A 22,195-nucleotide genomic window follows, 5' to 3' on the forward strand; every position below is an offset into this window, starting at 1 on the left:
GGTCTTGAAAGATGACCAACAATTATGAAAATCTTTGGCCTGTGCTAAATATTGGCAGTCCTAAACTGGCCATGAATGAGTTAACTTAAATCATTTTTTTTTATCATTAAAACCGGTTATCGTTTCATCCCTCGTGTGTGTGTGTGTGTGTCAGGTCATGTCCATAAGCTGGTTGTGAGAGGCCTTCAGATGGCTGGTCTCCCAAATAGAAGGCCCAAGCAGTTAGCGAGATATTGTTCAATATCTACTATTATCGGCAGCCGCTCAATATGGAGGAGGCGCTGCTTTTTGTACCCATGAAGTGGATACTGACCGTTATCTTGCATTACAGTATAACTGTATATATCAACCTGCCATGTTATCAGCCTGTGTGTTTCTTATGTGTATGCATTATTGTGTTTGCCGTCTGGGCACTCATGTAACTGACTGACTCACAGGATTTGACTGCACTATTACTGTTTATGTCCTTTGCATACTTGTATTTATGTGGACATAAATACATATTCCAAATGTGTGTGTGTGTGTGTGTGTGTGTGTGTCTGTGTGTGTGTGTGTGTGTGTGTGTGTGTGTGTGTGTGTGTGTGTGTGTGTGTGTGTGAGCGTGCGCGTGTGATAACTCACTGAATGGTACGTAGTCCTGGACTTCTATGGTGAACTCGTTGGATCCAGCTAGAGCCATGCGGTCGCTCCACAGCGAGCCAGCTGCACTGCAGGAGCCAGGGTCGCACTCGGGCTCGGCGTCTGGAGCTTCATTCTGAGGGAATGAAGAAAAAGGCGTTTAAAATGTTGCTACAGAAGTTAATCACATCTAAACACTTTAAAAACCCGACATAAAATAATGTTTTCTGCAATTATCTTTGAATGTATTTGAATGATTTGCGTAAAAAGTGACAGCCCTATAGTGCATGAGAATTTAACTGTCAATAGCAAACAGGTAGTGTAAATTCTCACTTAAAAAACATGTCCAATCTTAATGAAAATAAATGAAAAAGCGTTCTCGTCGTTACAGATGTGTAATTTGGTGTATGTAGCGTGCTGGGCCGGGTGGAGTCATCTACTTACCATGAGGACTTTGATGAGGTTCTTCTCAATCCTTGACTTTTGCTCCTCCTGCAAGGTAGAAGCTAGTGGACGACAAGAAGACTACGTCACAACCTTTAACACTCCTACATTACATTACAGCATCTCCTGTGTGTGTGTGTGGTGTGTGTGTGTGTGTGTGTGTGTGTGTGTGTGTGTGTGTGTGTGTGTGTGTGTTCACTAGAGATGCGCATGCTGCAGTTATAACCGCGCTGACCGTGGATATCCATGGATCATAAAAATAAACATTCTGATTAATAGCGGATGGGATGCGGGCGGGTGAAATGATATATCATTAATGAGGAACATTAATATTAATTACGTTACCTAGTCTATTAACGTATTTTAAGCTGCATTTTTCGTCAGGCACATGTTAGTCACCTATTGTTAGATGGCAAGGACCCCCAAGGACTCAAAGCAGTACTAAACAAATAGCCACGCGATGGGACGCCTTATTTTTTAACTCCTTATATGGTCAATGATGTCACCAGAACAAGGAGTCTCCACTGAAGACACGTTGGAAGAGAAGACGCGCTCGTATTATTTTCCCATTACAGGTCAATCCAGTCTTGATCTAAACTTAAAGCTATAGCATCAGTTAGCCTAGTATGCTACATGGGCAAGTGATGGACTGGATTATAATACAGCATGGAAGCTTATTTGGAGTTAACTGCAGTGATCGCACCGACGGCAGCACAAACAGTTAAGTTAATCTGCCCAAATCGCTCCTTTATAGCGTTGTGAAATGTCGGGTGCAGATCTAAAAATAGTACAAAATAATTTGCGTGGATTTATGGCGGGCGGATGCTTCATTAGGGTGGCATAAAAGCTCATCCTCGCATCTCTAATGTTCACACAAATATGCAGGTTTTTTCTTGTATTGTAAAACCTTAGTTGGTCGCCTAAACATGGCATGTTTTAGTCTAGAATAGGCAAAAGAGAAAATATTTATTTTCTGAATTATTTTGTGTTGAGTTTTTTTCTTGGGTGACTCTCAATGATAATAAAAAAAAATCTCCCCAATTATACTTGGTCAATTCCCCCTGCTGTCCCGGTCGTTGCTCCACCCCCCTCTGCCGATCTGGAGAGAGCTGTAGACTAGCACCATGCTTCCTCTGCTACATCACCAGCCTCTTCTTTTCACCTGACAGTGAGGAGTTTCACAGGCAGGACATAGCTCGAGGGAGGATCACGCTATTCCCCCCAGTTCCCCTCTCCCTGAACAGGCGTCCCCACCGACCAGAGGAGGCGCTAGTGCAGCGACCAGGACACATACCCTTAATCTGGCTTCCCACCCGCAAACACAGCCAATTGTGCCTGTATGGACGCCCGACCAAGCCGGAGGTAACACGGGGGCTCGAACCTGCGACCCTCGTATTGGTAGGCAGGGAATCTACTGCTGCACCACCCGGACGCACCTTTCAATAAGATGCTGGCTTCCCAATTGGCCCTCAGTCATGTGAGTGCGGTGCAGAGGAACAGACAGCAGACCATGTCATTCTGGAATGCCCGATGTATCGGGCTCCCAACAGGATGCATGGCCTGCTGTCTGTGGATGACGATACGGTGACATGGCTGCTAGAGGTGTGCCCAGAAATATAGCCCGGGTGAACCCCCCCCCAGGCCGGGGTGGTAAAAGGATAGCCCCTCGGCCCCGTACCTGGGGGAGTGGAGAGAAATCACCTAACCCAAACGACAGAGTCATGAAAACTTTGAGAACCCCTCATTTAGATAAAAGGGATAGTTCAGATTTTTGGAACCCTAGCCCTATTTGCTACTTACCAATGATGATATTGATCGGTAGATTACTTTCTCAGCACAATCCATGCTGCTCCTCAAACCAGCTCCAGAGAGTTAGCCACAAACAAATAGAAGGTCAACGGGGTCACGCTCCTGTCTGTGCAAGCTGACTGAGGCTCACTGAAATGTCCTCCACAGTGCACACACAGTACATTTCAGCAAAACTCCATTCACCTTGTATTGGTTTATAGCTAACTATCTGGAGCTATTATGACTATCTGAGGCCATTTACACATGGCATTAACATGCGTTTTCTGCCATCAGATTGCAATCAGATTGTATTTTATCACTTCAGCCTGATTCCATTTACACCTGGCACTAACATGCGTTTTGGGTGAACAGATTGCAATCCGATTGCTCTCCAGCTCGAACGTCATCACGCGCGCGCCCCCTGAACGTGTGCATGCATGTTTCATACATGCACAGGGAAATAGAGGTTATTGTTAAGCTCAAATGCACAGTGAACGTCCCCTTCACCTGGACAAAACGATGGCCGATCACGCAGCACTGCATCTATTTCTTTATCTGTTTATTAACAATGACACTGGGTCCGAGACACACACACACATACATACGTTTTCCGTGCATGTCATTAGCTGTAACCACCTGTGTTGCGTTCAGGTAACATCCTAAATTACAATGTTATACAATTGAGAGCATAATTTCTCTTTTATATGAAAGGAAAATGAGGGGGAAAGGGTTCGAACCCTTTCTCCCTCATTTTCCTTTCATTTTCCACTCCTTTTCCAAAGGAGAAGTGTTGATATAAAAGAGAAATTATGCTCTCAATTGTATAACATTGTAATTTAGGATGTTACCTGAACGCAACACAGGTGGTTACAGCCGTGGCAAAACCTCCGCAGCAAAACTTTGAAGCAACGCTACGATTGTTGTGCAAAAGCGGAGCGGGGGGGAGATAGAGAATTTTTAGCCGGTCCATGGTGACAGGCTGCCTGTGTGTGTGTTCATCTGGCACAGCGGCGAGATGAGGGCACACACCGGTGCGGTGCTGCCGGGGAATTGCGTTCAGGTGTGAGTGCCGTCACCGACTTCCGAAGATTATGTATTTCCGTATGGTAGTTGCTGAATGCGTTTTGAGAGGACGCATTGCATTTACACTTGTGTTAAATGTTGTCATAATGCGTCCCTGACCACCTCCGGAGGTGGTTTGGCCGATCAGATTGCAATCCTTCTTCAATGCGTTTTGGGGGTGTTTAAACCTGTACTTTCAAGTGATAAAATACAATCGGATTGCAATCTGATGGCAGAAAACGCATGTTAATGCCAGGTGTAAATGGCCTCTCTGATAGAGACACTGCATGTAATAGGCCACGCCCATCACGGGGGAAGAGCTCCGTTCATTTCCACACACCAGCATCATTTTCCTTGAATTAAACATAGCTAAAAGCTGTTGTGTGGTGGGCTGCGCAGAAAACAAATGTAAAAAATCACCAGTTAAAGTTTTTTTGTACTCCTGAGCAAAACAAGGAAGCCATTGAGAATTGGCGAGAAGAAGAATATGGATCTAGCTGTCAAGGAAGTAAGTTGGAGTGTTCATCTTCCGTATATACGATCTTTTGGTGGAACACGCAACCATGCACGTGACATAGGAGGACGCCAGGATTGGACAGGAGTTTGTGTTTTCCCCCGTCTTGGGCGTGGTTTCTGAATGATGACACATTACGCAGCGTCTCTATTAGTCAAACCAATTCAAAATGTTGAATTTCGCCGAAAAGCGACTAGTTTGATCGTCATATCTGATAGAAAGAGGAACAACATGGATTGTGCTGAGAAAGAAATCTTGCAACCTGTTGCACCAGCTGTTATCTCTTAAAGGGGACTAAACCCCCAGAATTCTGCCAAAACAGCATGCTGCTTCATTTTTTTAAAGCAGCAGAGTCCATAGTCCATCTTCTTCATTTTAGTTTCCGCCAGACTAGGCACGGTTTAGTGCATTGCTGCCTCACACTGGTGTAGATACGTCATTGCACATTTATTATACAGGGCTGTGGGTTTCATGATAATGCCTCACCGTGGCTTCGACTTCGCCCGTGGCGTGTAGGGGGAGTCAGCCAGGACTGGTAGGTTACTCCAGCTCCCTGGTGTAACTATTAACTAATAGTTAGCTAGCTACATAGGACAGGATTTTTTTATCCCATTTTTATCCCCCATTAGTGCTAATTTTAATTTATTTATCCTGGTTGCTGCTCCACCCTCTGCCAATCTGGGGAGAGCCGAAAACTGGCTCCATGCTTCCTCCGAGACATGGGCAGTTAGCCAGCTGCTTCTTTTCACCTGACAGGGGAAGCTTCGCCGGTAGGACATAGCACGTGGGAGGATCACGCTATTCCAACCAGTTCCCCTTCCTCCGAACAGGCGCCCCTAACGACCAGAGGAGGCACCACTTCAGCGACCAGGATATTGCATGAGAACATGCAAACTCCACACAGAAAGGCCCTTTTTGACGACCCCACCCGGGCGGTGGGCACTGGAGGACATGCGGACGGGCACGCACTCCTTCACAGCGTCTCACAGCGTCCCAGGTGGGAATCGAAAGCTAGGACAGGATTAAGCATGTTTACAGCCTGGTTCAAAAAAACAGTTTTGCTCTATATCGCTAATTTCACCTTTCAAGATAGATAGAAGAGACTATGTTTTGGGGCTGATTGACAGGTCACCTGTCCAGTGATCATGCAGCTCACCGATCACAGACCGATAGCAGGCGGAGCTGCAGCTCTGGGAAAGCCCTGGTCTGGCACGAGTTGCGCAAGAAGCAAGATGGCAACGGCCACACTAGGCTTCAAAACTAGAGTCCAAAAACCAATGAGTGACGTCACGCTGACTCTGTCCATATGTTTGATATGGTGTAACCCAGTGCTTACCTCTGCCCAGCAGCTCCATGCAGTACGTGATGTAGTCTTTGACGTTGGCCATCAGATAAGCACAGCGCAGGGCTGTGCTCAAGATGGCCGTCAGCAGACCCCACCAGCGCTCTGTGCGATAGTCACACATCACATAGTCCAACAGCCTACACACACACACACACACACACACACACACACACACACACACACACACACACACACACCAAACAACAAGGTATATTTTTTCACCTAGGTATAGAAAAACATGGTGTAGAGCAGTATATTTTTTGAAAGCAGATTTGGTGACTTACTTCAGGGCTTTGGTGTAGTCTTTAGCATGGTAGTACTCCTCTCCCATCTGCACCACTGGACGAGAGAGAGAGAGAGAGAGAGAGAGAGAGAGAAATACTTCTCTATAAGAAAAGACTGACAATGTGAGGTAAGACCAATACATTTAAAAAATGCTTTCTCGAATGCAACAGCAGTAAGGAGTCGTGTCCACAGAACGCTTTTTTTTAGCTGCCAGCGCCTTTCTGCAATTCGTTCTCCATGGTAAAGATGCTCTTGCTCTAGGAGTGCTCCCCAGCACTGCGGCTGGTGTTAAGCGCTCTGGGCGCCCTTAAGCAGTAAACATCTCAACTTTTAGAGAGGAGCGCTGCTCATCAATGCAGTGTTTCCCCTACCATTCTACAAGCCTGGTGGGAAAAAAAATGCAAAAAAATAAATAAATACATTTGTGGTGTATGGACACGGCTCATTCCAAGCCATAGGTCAGGAAAGCTGGTTGGGAAATGAAATGATGAGAAAAGCTGTGGTACTCACTGAGGTGGCTCTTCATACGAGGACACTTGTACTTCTTAAACTGGGCCACAGCGTTACTGAGGAGGGCTATGATCACCTCCTGCATGGAGAGAGACCATCAAACACCTTAACACATTTCATTGATTCAGTAGGTCACAGGTTGGCTTGGTTGGTTCCAGCCTTAAAACTCGTTATGTAAGGATTTTTCAAAATGTCTATGGAGAAAATGAATGAGGAACTCTCCTCCGGGGCTTGAAATGTCACGTGACTGTTGAGCTCTAATAGATGGGGAAGATGTGTGCATATACTGTATCTGTATGTCACCATTGGTCAAAAGAGTTGGAAAATATCGGGCAAAAACAAAAAAATCCAATATCATACATTTTTAGATTTTTTTGCTGTTGGGTTTAAGTGGGGTGTGCTGTGTCCCCAAAGACCAAGGTATACACCAAACTACTTAGCAACCCCTCCCCCTAGTGTTTACTATGTACTGTCTGTGTGTTTAGTATGTACTGCCTATGTGTTTAGTATGTTATAGTGTAGTGTACTGTCTATGTGTTTAGTATGTTATAGTGTAGTGTACTGTCTATGTGTTTAGTATGTTATAGTGTAGTGTACTGTCTATGCGTTTAGTATGTTCAGTGTGTGTATTCTTGTATGTAATGTGTGTATTGTGTGGGTACTAACAGAATGTGGTACGTCTCTCTCTTTAATCTGGAGGGCCAGTATTCCTGTCTTCTCCTTCTCACCGTCTGGAGGGTCGATACCTGGACATTAAAACAATACGTCAATGCATTAGAGGCATTAGCCCTAGCTATATATTAAAACAACACGTCAATGCATTAGCCCTATAGCTATATATTAAAACAACATGTCAATGCATTAGCCCTATAGCTATGTATTAGAGACACTAGTAGTACCACATTATGGACAGAGGTGGGGCAATTGTATTATTCTAAATGTCAAGTTGACCTAATCTTGGGGGCGGCTGTGGCTCAGGAGGTGGGGGGGGGGGGGGGGGTGGGTCGGCCACTAATCAGAAGGTCGGGGGTTCAATCCCGGGCTCTCCCAGCCTGCGTGTCGAAGTGCCCTTGGGCAAGATACTGAACTGCAAATTGTTCCCTGTGGTTGTGCCAGCACCCTGCGTGTTAGCTTGCCGCCATCGGTGTGTGTGTTTGTGTGTGTGTGTGTGTGTGTGTGTGAATGTAGGCATAGACCAGACCATAAAAGCATAAAAGCATTAAGAATGTGAAGTGTCTGTGTGAGTGAGTGAGCAGAATTGTGTTTGGCCACAGCTGTGCCATTTGACGTGTGATTGGCCTGAATCTTTCAGGAAGTGTAATCAGCCTCTGAAGTGGACTGTGAAAGCCCTCTGGAGAGAGAGAGGAGAGGAGAGTGAGCGAGGCCTGACTAACTGGCTCATCACACAGGGACGGGTGTTCAGCTAGTAGATGATAGATGCTGCATGCAGCTTCCTCTACCGCCACTTTCTATTGGCCCATTGGCAGGAAGTGGAAGTAGGAGGTCTGACACTCTGGCACTCCCTGAGTCTCAAATCATGTGATGATTTATCACCGTAAACAGTTTAGAGTCCAGCGATTTATGTTCGTTGCGACCGACCATGATCACATTCCATCATCGGTGATAACGACAAGTGTTTATACTTCCAGCGACGGGCGATATGCCATCGTTGTGATGAACGTTGCGACCATCGTCAAGACTTCATCTGGATTCAACTTTGACCCCATCGTTGGCTCCGTTGTCATGACAACCCCAATTTTTTGCTCTCTCCTACCGCAATTTCTGAAGCTACTAGTTAGCTAGTTAGTTGAATTAACAATGGCAGAAGATCACATAATTGTGGAAAACTTGTTTGGCTGACGACCGGGCAGATTATAAAGATGCTGTTAAAAAGGCAAATGCCTGGAAAGCGGACATTCTCAACACAGACGGTAAGTAACAGCTAAAACATCGTTAGCATGGATAATCACACAGCATGTTAGCAAGCAGATAGACAGTTTTGTAATGTTGCAATCAAAACAGTAACGTGACTGACTTGACTGGCAGCTTCTCTGTCTGTCCGTCCGACGTCCGTGTTGCATTAATCCATGTGAAAATATCACAACACATCCTGCTCTGTGATGTGTTCTCCTCTCACCTGGGTGTTTATACTTTTTATGAGCGACAGCGTCCAAACACGTTCAGCGATGCCCGTCGGGCTATGATAAATCACTGGACTCTAAACTGCCCTTTACAAAGAGGACACGTTTGTGTTTTGATGTCCCTGTGTGTGTGTGTGTGTGTGTGTGTGTGTGTGTGTGTGTGTGTGTGTGTGTGTGTGTATCTACTCTGGTGTCCTTGTCTCCATGGTCGCTGGCCATAGAAGTCCAGTGCTCCAGTGGGCGTGTCCAACGGGTCGGGGGTGGGATAAGTCACTCCAGCCTGGAACAGCCAACCAATCAACAGAAAGTATTAACACTGTCTACTCTATAGAGAGGCAAAGTGAATGTCACTTGCTGCTTTTCTCTCTGTACCAGGCGCTGAAAAAATATGAATGGTGATGAACGGAGAATAAGGTTACTTTTTTTATCCCGTTTTAATTGGGCCATGGGGTGCCAACGTTAATTTTGTCAATTTAAAACATAACTTTGCATGTCAAGAAAGTTGCAGTTTGTCACCAAACTGTTGGACTATAAGTTATAAATCAGAAAGACTACATACACTGTCGCCTAAGTGACGTCACTTTCTCTACCGGCAAAGCTGAAGACCGGCGACATGCCACGAGCTTCCACAAGCTATGAAGTTTTGAGACGAAACTAACCCCTACGTTTCAGTTTGACGACAAACTGCGACTTTCTTGACATGCAAAGTTACGTTTTAAATTGACAAAATTAGCATTGGCACCCCGTGGCATAATTCAAACGGGATAAAAAAAAAATAACGTTATTCTCCGTTCACTGCCATTCATATTTTCTTCAGCACTGGTACAGGGAGAAAGCAGGAAGTGACGTTTCACTTTGGCTCTCTATTAACAAGCAAACAGCTTTAGGCCGGAGATATGCTTGCTGGTGGCTATGCCCCTGCATCCGTTTGGAGCATCGGTCGTGCACGTCCTATCCATTAACACTGGATAGGACACGCGAGGCAGCCATCATTCGCGCCGCGTGCGTACATGTAGTCAAAAGCAAGGTTATCTCCGCCCTTCAACTGCATTCAGCTGATACTGTACGAGAAAGACGCTAGAATACAAGTTTCCTACTAGAACAGTGGTTCTCACATTTTTGGCCTTCAGTACCCGCTTTACCCGACTACAACATTCTGCTTAGAAAACTGCAAGATGATGCAATGCATGAATATAAACCACCTTTTGAAGAATATAACATTACAAAATAAGAAATGGAGTGAAAGAGTTTATTTATGATTTATTTTAACGTTACATTTATTTTCATGATTTATTGTAACATTTTGCGTGCGTGCATGTGTGATCATTGTGTCATGTGATCATTGTGTCATGTGATCATTGTGTCATGTGATCATTGTGTCATGTGATCAGTGTGTCATGTGACCTGGCAGAGCTGCTGTGCCTGCAGCTTCCTGTCCTGGCTGTAACAGGCAGCCTGCTGGTAGTAGAAGCCGGGGTTCTGCGTCTGGATGGCTGTCAGACCCAGTTTGATGGCTTCATCAAACAGCTCCCCAAATGACTGGAACCTAAAGAAAGAAAGAAAGAAAGAAAGAAAGAAAGAAAGAAAGAAAGAAAGAAAGAAAGAAAGAAAGAAAGAAAGAAAGAAAGAAAGAAACTGATTGGTACAACTGGTTGGTTGGTCGTTTGTTTGGGGGGGGGGGGGGGAATAGCATGATCCTCTGTGAAACTCATCGCTGTCAGGTGAAAAGAAGCACATGTCAGTGTTTCCCACAGGATTTTGAGTATTTGTGGTGGGGGACCGCAGACCCCCTAGGGGGGTGCATACTCCCCCGCAAGATTTTTTTTTACATTTTAAAGTAAAATGCATGAATTTGGTGTACTTTGAGAAAGTTTAAGAGCAAAATTTAAATGCTAGATCTATGAAGAACATGTCATCATTACTGTGCTGTGGGTTTACAATGACAAACTAAATTTCTCCCTATAGGTCAGGGATACTCAACTTGCTTTGCCACTTTCGTGAAATGATAGAAGGCGAGGGGCCAGTTAATAAACAAACAATATACATTTTTCTGTAGCGGATTGTAGGTTAGATAGATAGATAGATTTATTTGATGATCCGTTTAAAAAAAAATGCCATACATTAAATGTACATGCAATTCCAAAAAGGCATCAATGATAACACAAAAAGTAGATAAAAACTTAATTCCGTTGTGGTCCTTGGTCTTAGACATACAGTACATTAAATATACAGACATTGCACCACACATACTGTAGTTTCATAATAAAATCTGGCTATCTAGTACTAAAACATTACAGCATAACAAAAGAAGACCAACCAATACAATACGCCATTTCTGCCTAGTCCCTTACTCAGGAACCCTATCTAGCAGCCACCTCTTAAGTTTAACTTTAAAGGTGCTTTGACTTGAGGCCTCCTTAATATCCAGTGGGAGCAGATTCCATTCACTGGGCCCCTGGAAAGCAAAGGAACATTGGCCAATTTTCAGTTTGCACCTAACTGACTGTAGGTTGGCTGGGCTAGCTCTGGTGCTGTGGCTGTGTGCTTCTCCTACTCTGGTGAGGTAGTTTGTGAGGTATACTGGGGCCCTATCCATGACTATCTTATGGACCATTGTAAGTCTAATCTGTGCCACCCTGGCCTCCACAGGTAGCCACTTTAATTCCTGTAGTTGGTTCCTGCCCACGTGGTCACGTGGACCGCAACCCAAAACCACCCTGACCAGCTTGTTCTGAGTTACCTGGAGTTTTTGTTTACTACCCTTTGTCAGCCCGCTGTACCATGCCAAAGAGCCATAATCAAGGTGAGGCTGCACAAGGCTGTTTGCTAACAGCCTAATGCTGTCTCTGTCTAAGAGATTGGCCTTCCTTGCTAACAATCTGGTTCTTGCATTAACTTTGCCCACTACCTGGAGAGCCATTTCTTCACCTCCAAGACTGTTATCTAATATGCAGCCCAGATATTTTACTGATGTTTTGGCTTTTATAACCTGCGAGCCTAGCTCAACTCTGAGTTCAGGGGTCCTCCTAAGCCTGGGTTTAGAACCAAATAGGATAGATTCAGTTTTGCCCAAGTGTAAAGAAAGTCTGTTGTCAGACATCCAAGTGCTAACCTTAGAGAGCTCCTCCCCTAGCTGACCTTGTAAAGTGTCAATGTCCTTGTGTGCTAGGTTTTTGGGGTGTCAGCCGGAGTTTAGGCTGACAATGTTGTGCACACCGGATAGTTAGTTAGGTTAAGTTAGTTAGGTTAAGTACATACATAAGTGCCTGGGTAGCGAGCAGATGGCGGTATTTGACAATTTAGCAGCTAAATCATAGATTATTGAAAGATATTCCATATTCCATACTGAAATGCTATAACAGAAGTATTGGCCAGAATGACATGAACATTTATTGGACACTTATTCAGCGGATATCTTGCGTTCAGGTGCACTGTAAAAATATATATATATATATATATATATATATATATATATATATATATATATATATATATATATATATATTTATTTATTTATTTATTTATTTATTTATTTATTTTGGTCAACATCTTTTTGTGGTGGTCAAAATCCTTTTGTGGCGGCCCGCCACAAATTCCTTTATGTATGGGAAACACTGCATGTATCAGAGGAAGCATGTATAGTCTACAACTCTCCCAGATGGGCAGAGGGTGTGGAGCGACGACTGGGACAGCAGGGAGAATTAGTACAATTGGAGAGAAAACTGCGTATTTGTGTTGCACATTTCATACACAGACAGGGTTCTTGCACCATTTTTTTAAGTCACATTTTTCAGAGGCAATTCATTTACATAAAATGGATAAAAGGAAGAGAGCAGAGTGTTACAAAGTAAATTATAAAACGGCTCTCTCAAATCAAGCAATCTGATTGGTTCACAGCCATTGTATAATTCCAGTAACCGAGTTCAATAACCCATGGCCATGGGTTATTGGTTGTCCAAATAGTCAGTGACTGGAAGTCACGACTAGTGAGCCCGAGGGTCTAGAATAGTGTGTGCTGCTACTTTTTCACCTGCTTCTCAGGAAATAAAAAAATGTGTTTTAAGTCACTGGAACATCTTGCAAAGTGACCCCCAAGTGGGCCATTTATTTGGCGAGCCTCCCTTGTTTGCTCAAAAACGGGCTAGAAATGTACGGGATATGATCGTTAGAGCTGACTGCTACACACGCCCCCCTGGCCCCTCCCATTTTTTGTCTGATGTACAGAATGGTAATTTTCCTTGCTTTAACTGTATTCAATGTAATGCTATGATCAGAGGAGAGACATTCTTCCATCCTCACTCTGGAAGAAAGTACTCAATTAAGAGTAGGATCTCGTGTAAAACTAAATTTGTTGTGTATCTATTGAAGTGTCCATGTGGGCTAGTATACATTGGAAAAACTATCAGAGAGTTGAAAACTCGCATTTCAGAACACAAGAGTAGCATTAGAAACAGAGATATAAAATCCTCTGTCGCCAGGCATTTTAATGAGTTTGGTCACGACGTGTGTTCCCTCAGGTTCCAGGGTATAGAACAGGTCAGTCCACTGAAGAGGGGGGGTGACAGAGACAAGGCCTTGTTACAAAGAGAGGCATTTTGGATACATACCTTACAGACAGAACACCCCAAGGGCTTGAATGAAGAACTTTTGCTAGGTTGTTTTCTTTAGGGGGTGCGTCGGGTGGATGTGCTGTGGGTTCACGCATGATGCTCTTGCACTGTAAGGCAGTGTGGGAGCGTCATGTGTGGACCTGCAGTATCTCTATCCGATGCATTCACTTATATGCATTTTATTATGTATTTTTCTAATTCTATTTTAATATTTTCTTACTGATTTTTGTTATTCTAATATGTTGACTTTCCATCTGTGCTTATCTAACACAAGTGTGGCCATCCAGCCTCATTCTTCTCGTTTGCAAAACATTATTGCATTCCTGCTGTGTAATATATACAGACTTATATACAAGTATACTGTTTAAAATTGTACCTTTATCTCTTTTTTGATATTCTCTGATGTTTTTGATATTATATTCGTTGTTATTTTATGTTGTGAGATATTTCCAGTACTTGATAATGTAATTGATTGTACTTCCGGTTTGACACTATTTATACGTCATGTCCGTCTTCTGTCAGCACAATGCTGAAGAAGGCTCACGCCGAAACGTTCATTGTCAATCTGCTTGAAGGTAAATAAAACAACCCAAAATGATTTATTTTGAGTGCTGTTTTTTTGCCCCTCTCATGGGTTATTGGTTGCCATGGCAACTCTCTTACTAAGAGAGTAATAATAAGGCTTACCTCAAATGACAACGTAGAAAAAAAAATGGCGGAGACAGCTGTCAGATCCTTGTGAATCGATCTTCGCTTATAACTTTACTAATACTTCGCAGAAAATGATGTTTTGTACAAGAATAGATGCGGGCTAATGTCTTCTTTGCAAAAGAAAGGCTGTTAACCCCGCATTTAACTCCGCATTTAACCCCGTAACGTTAGTTGGTGTCAGCTTTGCAGAAAGCATTCAGCTTCTCAACAAGCGCTGAGAATGCAGCGCTGCGGCTCGAGCTGCCTGTCGGGGTTTCCAGAAAAATCTCAGCTACTCAGCAAGCGCCAGGATTGGCCAATGTCAACTTCAGTCTCCAGAACGATCCAATCAAATCACCCGCATGTTCTTGCGGTCCCGCCTTACAGTAGTGTTTCAACTGACTCTATCAGAATGACATGCCAGTCGGAGTCGGACTTATAGTATTATTATTATTATTATATTATCATACTTGGAAACCGTTTTATAAAAGCAATATAGCACTCGAGCAGCGTGTGTTGTGGAATATATCCAGCTGATAAACTGTTATCCCACGAGGCCGCAACAGTTTATCAGCGGGATATATTCACCACAACACACTTGCTCTCGTGATATATTGCTTAAACATAAGATCCAAAAGACCACAGTGCAAAATTATTAACATATTTTTACTTTGTGAGTGAAATCATAATGCAGTATTTTATGTTAGCACTACTTCTGGAAGTTTGAAACTACTGCGACACTAACTTTCTCTTGGTGTGTGTGTTTGTGTGTGTGTGTGTGCGTGTTCTCTGGGTTGACAGACGACGTGTGTGTCTTACTGTTTGGACATCCAGGCCGTGTGCTCGAAGGCTAGCTCTGCACTGCCGATCTTCTTCTTACACAGGTCAATGTGCTTCCTGAACTGGGCGATGGCGTCCAGAGGGGTGTTGTGCTGGAAGCACAGACGACAGATCTACAGACAGACAGAGAGAGAGAGAGAGAGAGAGAGAGAGAGGGGGGGAGAGAGAGGGGGAGGGGGGTGAAATACAGGGGCAATAAGTGCAGACTGCGTATGTACTTTGGCTTATGTAAAGTTGTTAATATAGCCTCAAGCAAAAAACACTGAGTCAGCCCATTCAGAAGTCAGACTTTAAATTCTGATGCTTTATACAGTGCGTTCTTATGTACCCCTTGAGCTGTTTTGCCATTCCAATAGTTCCCCCTCACTCAAAGTGGCACAAAGAAAACACTGAGTGTGGTGGATCACCGGACGTACGAGTAGCCTAAATCCATACTAAATATATGTGTCACTGAACTGCCGGTGTCTGGGCTTGGCCTCTTATTTCCTGTTTCCTGGAAAAACCGAGGCCATCTCTACAGCCACCGCTGTGTTTCAGCCAGGAGGGGGCTCAGACTTACACACACACATATACACACATGGACCCTAAGGACTCCAGTCATAGGCCAACACACATGGTCACGCACGCACTCCCCCAAACCCCACCCCCCTCCCGCCCCCCCTCCCGCCCCCCCTCCCCTAAAGCCCACCCCCGCCTTCAGCAACTTCCCCCCGCTTTCGCAACCCCCCCCCCCCCTTCCCTCCCACAAACCAAGCTGGCGCTGAAATGGCAGCCTCCTTGGTGTCGTGGTGTGGGTTGTCTTTGCTGGTAATCCTGTACACTTACAACAAATGTATTTGTATTGTATAATATTGAAGTGTGCCTTTATTACTCTTCAAATTAGTAATAATGTGAATTCTGAGTGTATTTCATTTAAATGCTTTGTCCAATCCAAATTGCTGGCGCTGTTCAATGGCGACCCGGTTTTGCTCTCCGACTCTGAGAGCGAACCAAGCAGAATTTCGCTTGTGATACTTGTACCATGAAGTGACAATAAAGATTATCTTATCTTATCTTATCGACCCTATGAAACATACCTTATAGACCGTGTGAAACATACCTTATAGACCGTGTGAAACATACCTTATAGTTGATAAATCCAGCCATTGTTTTGATCTCCAAGATGTTGGTCTCGTGGGCTCTCAGCTCATGGACAAGACTGTATGCTGTTCTGTAATACCTGCGCGCATGCACGCACACACACACACACACGCACGCACACGCACACACACACACACACACACGCACGCACACACACACACACACACACACACACGCACACACACACACACACACGCACACACACACACACACACACACAGAGGGAGGGCAATGAGCAATAGCCACAAGCCTAGGGATGGGATATTTTTTTATTTTTTTTCCTACAAAAGATGAAAATAAATTAATAAATTAATGAATTAATAAAAATTATAATAATAACAACTCTTTTCCTGAACTGCACACGGAGTATTGACACAATTCACAGGTCAAATTTCAATCAGATTTCCTAACACTGATTTTTCCCCCCACTCACTTGAGGGAGAAGAGCTTTTGTTGATAAAGAAATGAGATGATGAATTGTGATGGAAGGCCAAAGCCAAAAGAGTCCAGTCTGCTTATTTTACGCAAGTTTAGATCGCGAGGTGCGGTCCCTTTTCTGTAGCCTGGCCCCGCCCCCTTCCTTGATGGAATCGGCGCTGAAATGTAATGGTTTCTTTCTTCCTTGGCCCGTGCTGCCATACCATACCATACCACCGTGCTACATCCTTCCACCAAGTTTCATGAAAATCACAGTTTTTCACTCATCCTGCTAACAGACAGACAGACAAATGGCACCGAAAACATGACCTCCTTGGCGGAGGTAGAAATCCAACTAAAAATATCAACCAAATAGTCGACAATTACTTTTTTGTTTTTTTGCTTGACAGCTGGCCACACTGCTTAAAAAAAAAAAGAAGAAGAAGAAGAAGAAGAAGAAGAAGAAGAAGAAGAAGAAGAAGAAGAAGAAGAAGAAGAAGAAGAAGAAGAAGAAGAAGAAGAAGGAGGAGGAAGTGGCCTTCGTATCCATTGTGGGTGGATGGGTTGAGACTTACTTGAGAGCGTTCTGCGTGTCCTGCTTGAGTTCACTGAAGAAGGCGATTTTAAACTGGTGTCTGACAAACAGCAGCTACACACAGAGAGAACACAGCATCAGAACAAACATGGCAGGTACCTAGAAAACCAGTTATTATGTTCATGTGATTTAAGTTGTATGCCTCCACCAACAAGTCAAGTTGCAGTTTCCATCCATGTCTGACACATCAAATAATGTCATGAACACTTTGAAAGAATTGACTCAAAAGGTATTTATGACATGTTGTTGTTTTTGTGTGAAATGGAGATTCCTCTGAATAAATAAAGGTAAAAAAAAAAATCTGTTTGGCTCCACGGATCAGTCTGGCGTGGACCTCTACCCGCCCACAGCAATTTCCACAAATTAGAATGTAACTGGGCCCAGTACACGCGCAGCACGCGCTCTAACACTTGGTAGTGCAATCCTAAGGGAACAGTTTTTGTTAGCGGAGACAAATAACGGACAGAAATCACCTGTTGTTGCAAATTACTTGAAAGAATAGCTTTGTTTATGCTGTACAACTGTTGTATAAAAGCAATATCACATCGGAGGTTGTGATGTTATACTCTTAATACGGCTGTGATTATCTTCGGCAGTCAGCCTGCGGCCTCGTACACACTCCTTTAAAGGGATACACACACAAATGCTGCATCAGGTATCAATGTGTTAAACATAACCGGCCAATCAGGGCAAAATAGTAATGGCGTCTCCCGAAGCAATGAGCACTAACATTAACGTTAGTAGAGTAGACAGAAGCAATGAGCGCTAACATTAACGTTAGTAGAGTAGACAGAAGCAATGAGCGCTAACATTAACGTTAGTAGAGTAGACAGAAGCAATGAGCGCTAACATTAACGTTAGTAGAGTAGACAGAAGCAATGAGCGCTAACATTAACGTTAGTAGAGTAGACAGAAGCAATGAGCGCTAACATTAACGTTAGTAGAGTAGACAGAAGCAATGAGCGCTAACATTAACGTTAGTAGAGTACACACAGGCATAAGTGCCGTTATTGCAGCAATAGACTCAATAACAACAATTAAAGAAGAACAAGAGTATGCACCAGTGGAGTTTCTCATCTGACTGAATTTGGCGACACTGATTGGCTGAAGGAGTTGTTTGGCAAGGCAAGTAGTCCCACCCACTGAAATCTCTGTGGGTGGGTCCAGACTGATACGTAGAGTGAAAGATGTGAGGTCACGTCAAGCTAAGCTATGACTATATTATGACTATATATATGTATGATTCCAGTGAGAAACATGCTGTCTTCACTTAGAGACTCTTTTCTACAGAGGGGAACAGAGGACTGAGAGAGAGCTTCATCACATGGTGCAACGACCAATCACCTGAAGCTCAATATAAGCTAATCCAATGAGCTACCAGAGGAACGGGAGGGCACACCCCCTGTGCTGCTGGGGAAGTGAAGAGGGTGGACTCATACAAGTATCTTGAGGTCCAAATCAATATAATTAATGTGATTCTTAACTTAGGTCAACTTAAATGATTTTGCCGTCAAGTGTCAGCACTTAGACCGTTTTTTGTAGAACGACCCTAGATGGCTTTCTCAGCTACAGTGAGAAGCAAAACATTATGATGTCCCTCCCAGTGAATCTGACTTCTGAACTTTTACATATAAAAATGTCATCCCTTCATCATTTTATCCTATTAGACATGTGTGTGAAATGTGGTCATAATTAGGGTATGAATTCTTGAGTTATGAACAAAAACTGTATTTGTGAGGTCACAGAGACCTTTGACCACCAAAGTGTAATCAGTTCATCTTTGAGTCCAAGCAGACGTTTATGCCAGATGTCATGAAATACCCTCAAGGCGCTCCTGAGATATCGTGTTCAAATGGGACGGACTTGAGGTCACAGTGACCTTGAACTTTGACCACGAAAATCTAATGAGTTCATCCTTGAGTCCAAGTGGACATTAAGTGCCAAATTTGAAGAAATTCCTTAAAGGCGTTCCTGAGATATCGCATTAACGAGAATAGGACCTAGTGAAAATAATGCATCAAATGAAAGATACGTCTTTGTTGACAAATTTACATGTACAGGTTTGAAGGAGATATACAAGTGCAATTATGATCAAAGCAATCCTAAACATCTGTCTAATATATACTGTCTAATATATATTTGGCTTAAGCATAACACAGACACTGAAGTCTGTGTGTGTGTGTGTGTGTGATAGAGATGAAACGATATGAAAATTTCACATCATGATTATAGTGACCAAAATTATCAGAGTTATCAGTATTATCACGGTATTGTTAAAATCAGGGTTGTCAAAAATAATCGATAATAAGATGCATCACGATGCGGACGTGCACGATTCTGCATCGATTCCCAAATGTCAAAAATGTATTATTAAAAAAATAATAATAATAATAATAATAATCGAATAAAATATAATGGAAGTACATGCATTTGTTTATTTTAATTATGGATCATAATACAATGCAATTCCAAATGCACTTTTAAAAGTAGCCACACAGTGAGAAAAAATAAATCATGTATTGGGGAAAAAAAGTGATGCCTCGATTGAAGATGCATCGAGACGCATCGATAATCGTTTTATAATCGAATCGTAGCCCTCTGAATCGTAATCGAATCGAATCGTGAGGCCAGTGAAGATTCACAGCCCTAGTTCAAATGTGCTGAAATTTTTCAAAAAGTACTAATACACTCACTGAAATCATTTCTCCAAGGCTGCGCGTCTGCGTCTGGGAGACGGTTGCCAACTTTGGTTGATGATGGACCGTATTTACCATGTTTTTCAAAGCGTACGGTTATCGTAAGGAATTTTATCACGGTTATCATTAAAACCGGTTATCGTTTCATCCCTTGTGTGTGTGTGTGTGTGTGTGTGTGTGTGTGTGTGTGTGTGTGTGTGTGTGTGTCTGTGTGTGTGTGTGTTCCTACCTGGTGTGTGGTCTTGTTGAGGAACTCTTTGTGTGACTTGACTCTGCGGATCTCAGTGTAGTAGTATGTCTGAGAGTGTTCATAGAAGGCGTTCTCCAACCTAGAACATCACCAGGCAGAGTCAACTTACATGAGCTGTGGCTCAACCTGCATTTGATTGTAAAGGTAGGGTGTAAAGCTGACGTCATCTTTACATGAATACAGTACCTACCTGATAATATAGCCCACCAGGTGGTCAGTGAGTGAATAGCTCCTACCTGATAATATAGCCCACCAGGTGGTCAGTGTGTGAATAGCTCCTACCTGATAATATAGCCCACCAGGTGGTCAGTGTGTGGCAGGACGAAGAGGCTCTTTCCAGACAGATCACAGGCATTACAGAGAGATGCTGCTCTCTCTGACGCCACCAAGTCCTCTCCTGCACACACAACAGGTTCATGATGATCAGGTTTAGGTAATAGGGACACAGACTAGTCGGCTCACTAGTCCACTATCAAAAGCACTAGTCGACACTGCGCATCATAGTTGACTGAGCAAAGTTGACATTTGTATTGGGTGAAAAAAGTATGATATTTCCTGTGACTGGTCGACTAGTAGTTGACTACTGTTAGTCGATGACTACCGGTACTCAAATGCAGTAGTCGTGAATGCCCGACTTGGTAACAGGGCCCACAGTCATAAGTTGGGTTTCCATGCAAATTTGAATCGAATTTTCAGAAAGTCGGCAAAAGAAAATGCGGAATAATGCGCGTTTCCATCCGCTGCTATTAGACGAATTATAGAGCTGTCAATCACCTGGTGTTTGAGGCTGTCTGAGCTGCTGATCAGCTGCTAGACCCGATATACAGCTCTATTAAACACATCTGACGTTATTCATTTAAGGTTTATTGATGATCTACAAGTAGACAAAGGTACCATAAAACGCAATTTCTGGATTACCAGGTGCAATTCGGAAAGCATAACATTATAATCCACGGAGCAGCGATAGAAGGCTGAGTGAATGCAATTTAATTCAAGTCTAGAAGTGAGTCGCCTTAAAGTTAACTCATTGAATGCCATGGACGTCCTTCGACGTCCAATTAAATAGTGACGTAGAATGCCACGGACGTCCTTCGACGTCCAATGCGTTTTTTGACGGTGGGACGTCGATCAAAGCCTTCCGCAGCTCCTGTACAACTATAGTAGCTATTGGAGGTGTATAACCTATTTTACGGACTCATTAGGTGGCGACAGTGCTTGCTCGGTGCAGTCCAGATTAGAGACAGGTCCGAGAAACAGCCTAAAAGCCGTGGATCAAAGACAAACCGATACATGCTCCCAGAGCCATTTGCTCTGTCGCGGGAGCTGACATTGGCTCCGAACAGGAGTCAATCCGCGCTCACAACTGAGCCCCTCTGTCCCTGTCTGTCTGTCTGTCTGTCTGTATAGTTTCCCCACCCGATTAGCAGGCAGGAAAGCAGCCCCTGACGCCAAACCATTCAGCAATCCGCGTTGGCTCTTCCCTGCTGTGGCGCTGAGAGCCGACAGCAGCACACAAACGCACTCCGAAAATATAATGGTTGCGTGAGGCTGTGTGCAGTGTGGGGAGGAGTTTACGGGGGGAGGGGGGGAGGGGGGTGGTGCCGGGTGGTGCACGCAGGGCATCACACAACAACTACGTCACTACATCAGAAAATATTATCTTCAGACTCAGTGAATGTGCTTGAAATGCTGCATTTCACAAAAGGCGGATTATCTCAGCTAATAATTTGAAAAGCCTGAAAACGCTGAAAACAACCTATCTTCTCCGGCTCATAACTAAAGAACGGAAAATGGTATCAATAAACTTTTTTTTGCTGATGATACAATAGAGCCAGCTCGTTCTTGTGCGTGTTCGGTGTTTACATAGTAATATCACACAATATTCTGTGGGCCTCGAGAAATCACTGAAAACGCTCTGAAAACTCTGGCACTGGGAGCATCCGTTCTCCAAAAGTGGCTGGCACTGAATGAGTTAATATCCCAGTCTTCTTCTGTTTACCACGACGGGTATTGTGCTGCGTATTTACCATGATTTACCGTGTGTAGCCCTATTGTGTGGAGGCTACACAGCACGTCATATTTTGCAGTGATCAAGGCAAACTGCCTGGTTTTTCAATAGAGACAACAGAATATCGCTTCATCTGTTTCCACTGCACTTATCACATTTTCCTTTTATCGATACACCCGACTTTTCCGCCTCCTTCAAGCGTGAAAACTTTTTTGCGATATTTGGAGGTTTTTGCGAATTTG

At 43.7% G+C, this 22,195-nt stretch overlaps 1 protein-coding gene across 1 annotated transcript in view; it reads right to left on the minus strand.

Annotated features, from left to right (window-relative positions):
• The window catches only part of LOC310771226 (trafficking protein particle complex subunit 11-like), a 54,647-nt gene that overhangs the window by 21,899 nt on the left and 10,553 nt on the right, over nt 1–22,195 (minus strand). Inside the window, exons 5-17 of the mRNA XM_083663882.1 lie at nt 20,228–20,342; nt 19,925–20,024; nt 16,980–17,053; nt 15,970–16,066; nt 14,827–14,960; nt 10,112–10,253; nt 8,894–8,987; nt 7,233–7,312; nt 6,567–6,645; nt 6,056–6,110; nt 5,763–5,908; nt 1,063–1,124; nt 622–754 (exon numbers count right to left, since the gene is read on the minus strand). Coding sequence (XP_083520008.1) covers nt 622–754; nt 1,063–1,124; nt 5,763–5,908; nt 6,056–6,110; nt 6,567–6,645; nt 7,233–7,312; nt 8,894–8,987; nt 10,112–10,253; nt 14,827–14,960; nt 15,970–16,066; nt 16,980–17,053; nt 19,925–20,024; nt 20,228–20,342 — 1,311 coding nt within the window. The remainder of the gene's footprint in view (nt 1–621; nt 755–1,062; nt 1,125–5,762; nt 5,909–6,055; nt 6,111–6,566; nt 6,646–7,232; nt 7,313–8,893; nt 8,988–10,111; nt 10,254–14,826; nt 14,961–15,969; nt 16,067–16,979; nt 17,054–19,924; nt 20,025–20,227; nt 20,343–22,195) is intronic.

The sequence above is a fragment of the Poromitra crassiceps genome, assembly GCF_964638095.1.
Source record: "Poromitra crassiceps genome assembly, contig: HAP1_SCAFFOLD_447, whole genome shotgun sequence".
NCBI lineage: Eukaryota > Metazoa > Chordata > Actinopteri > Beryciformes > Melamphaidae > Poromitra > Poromitra crassiceps.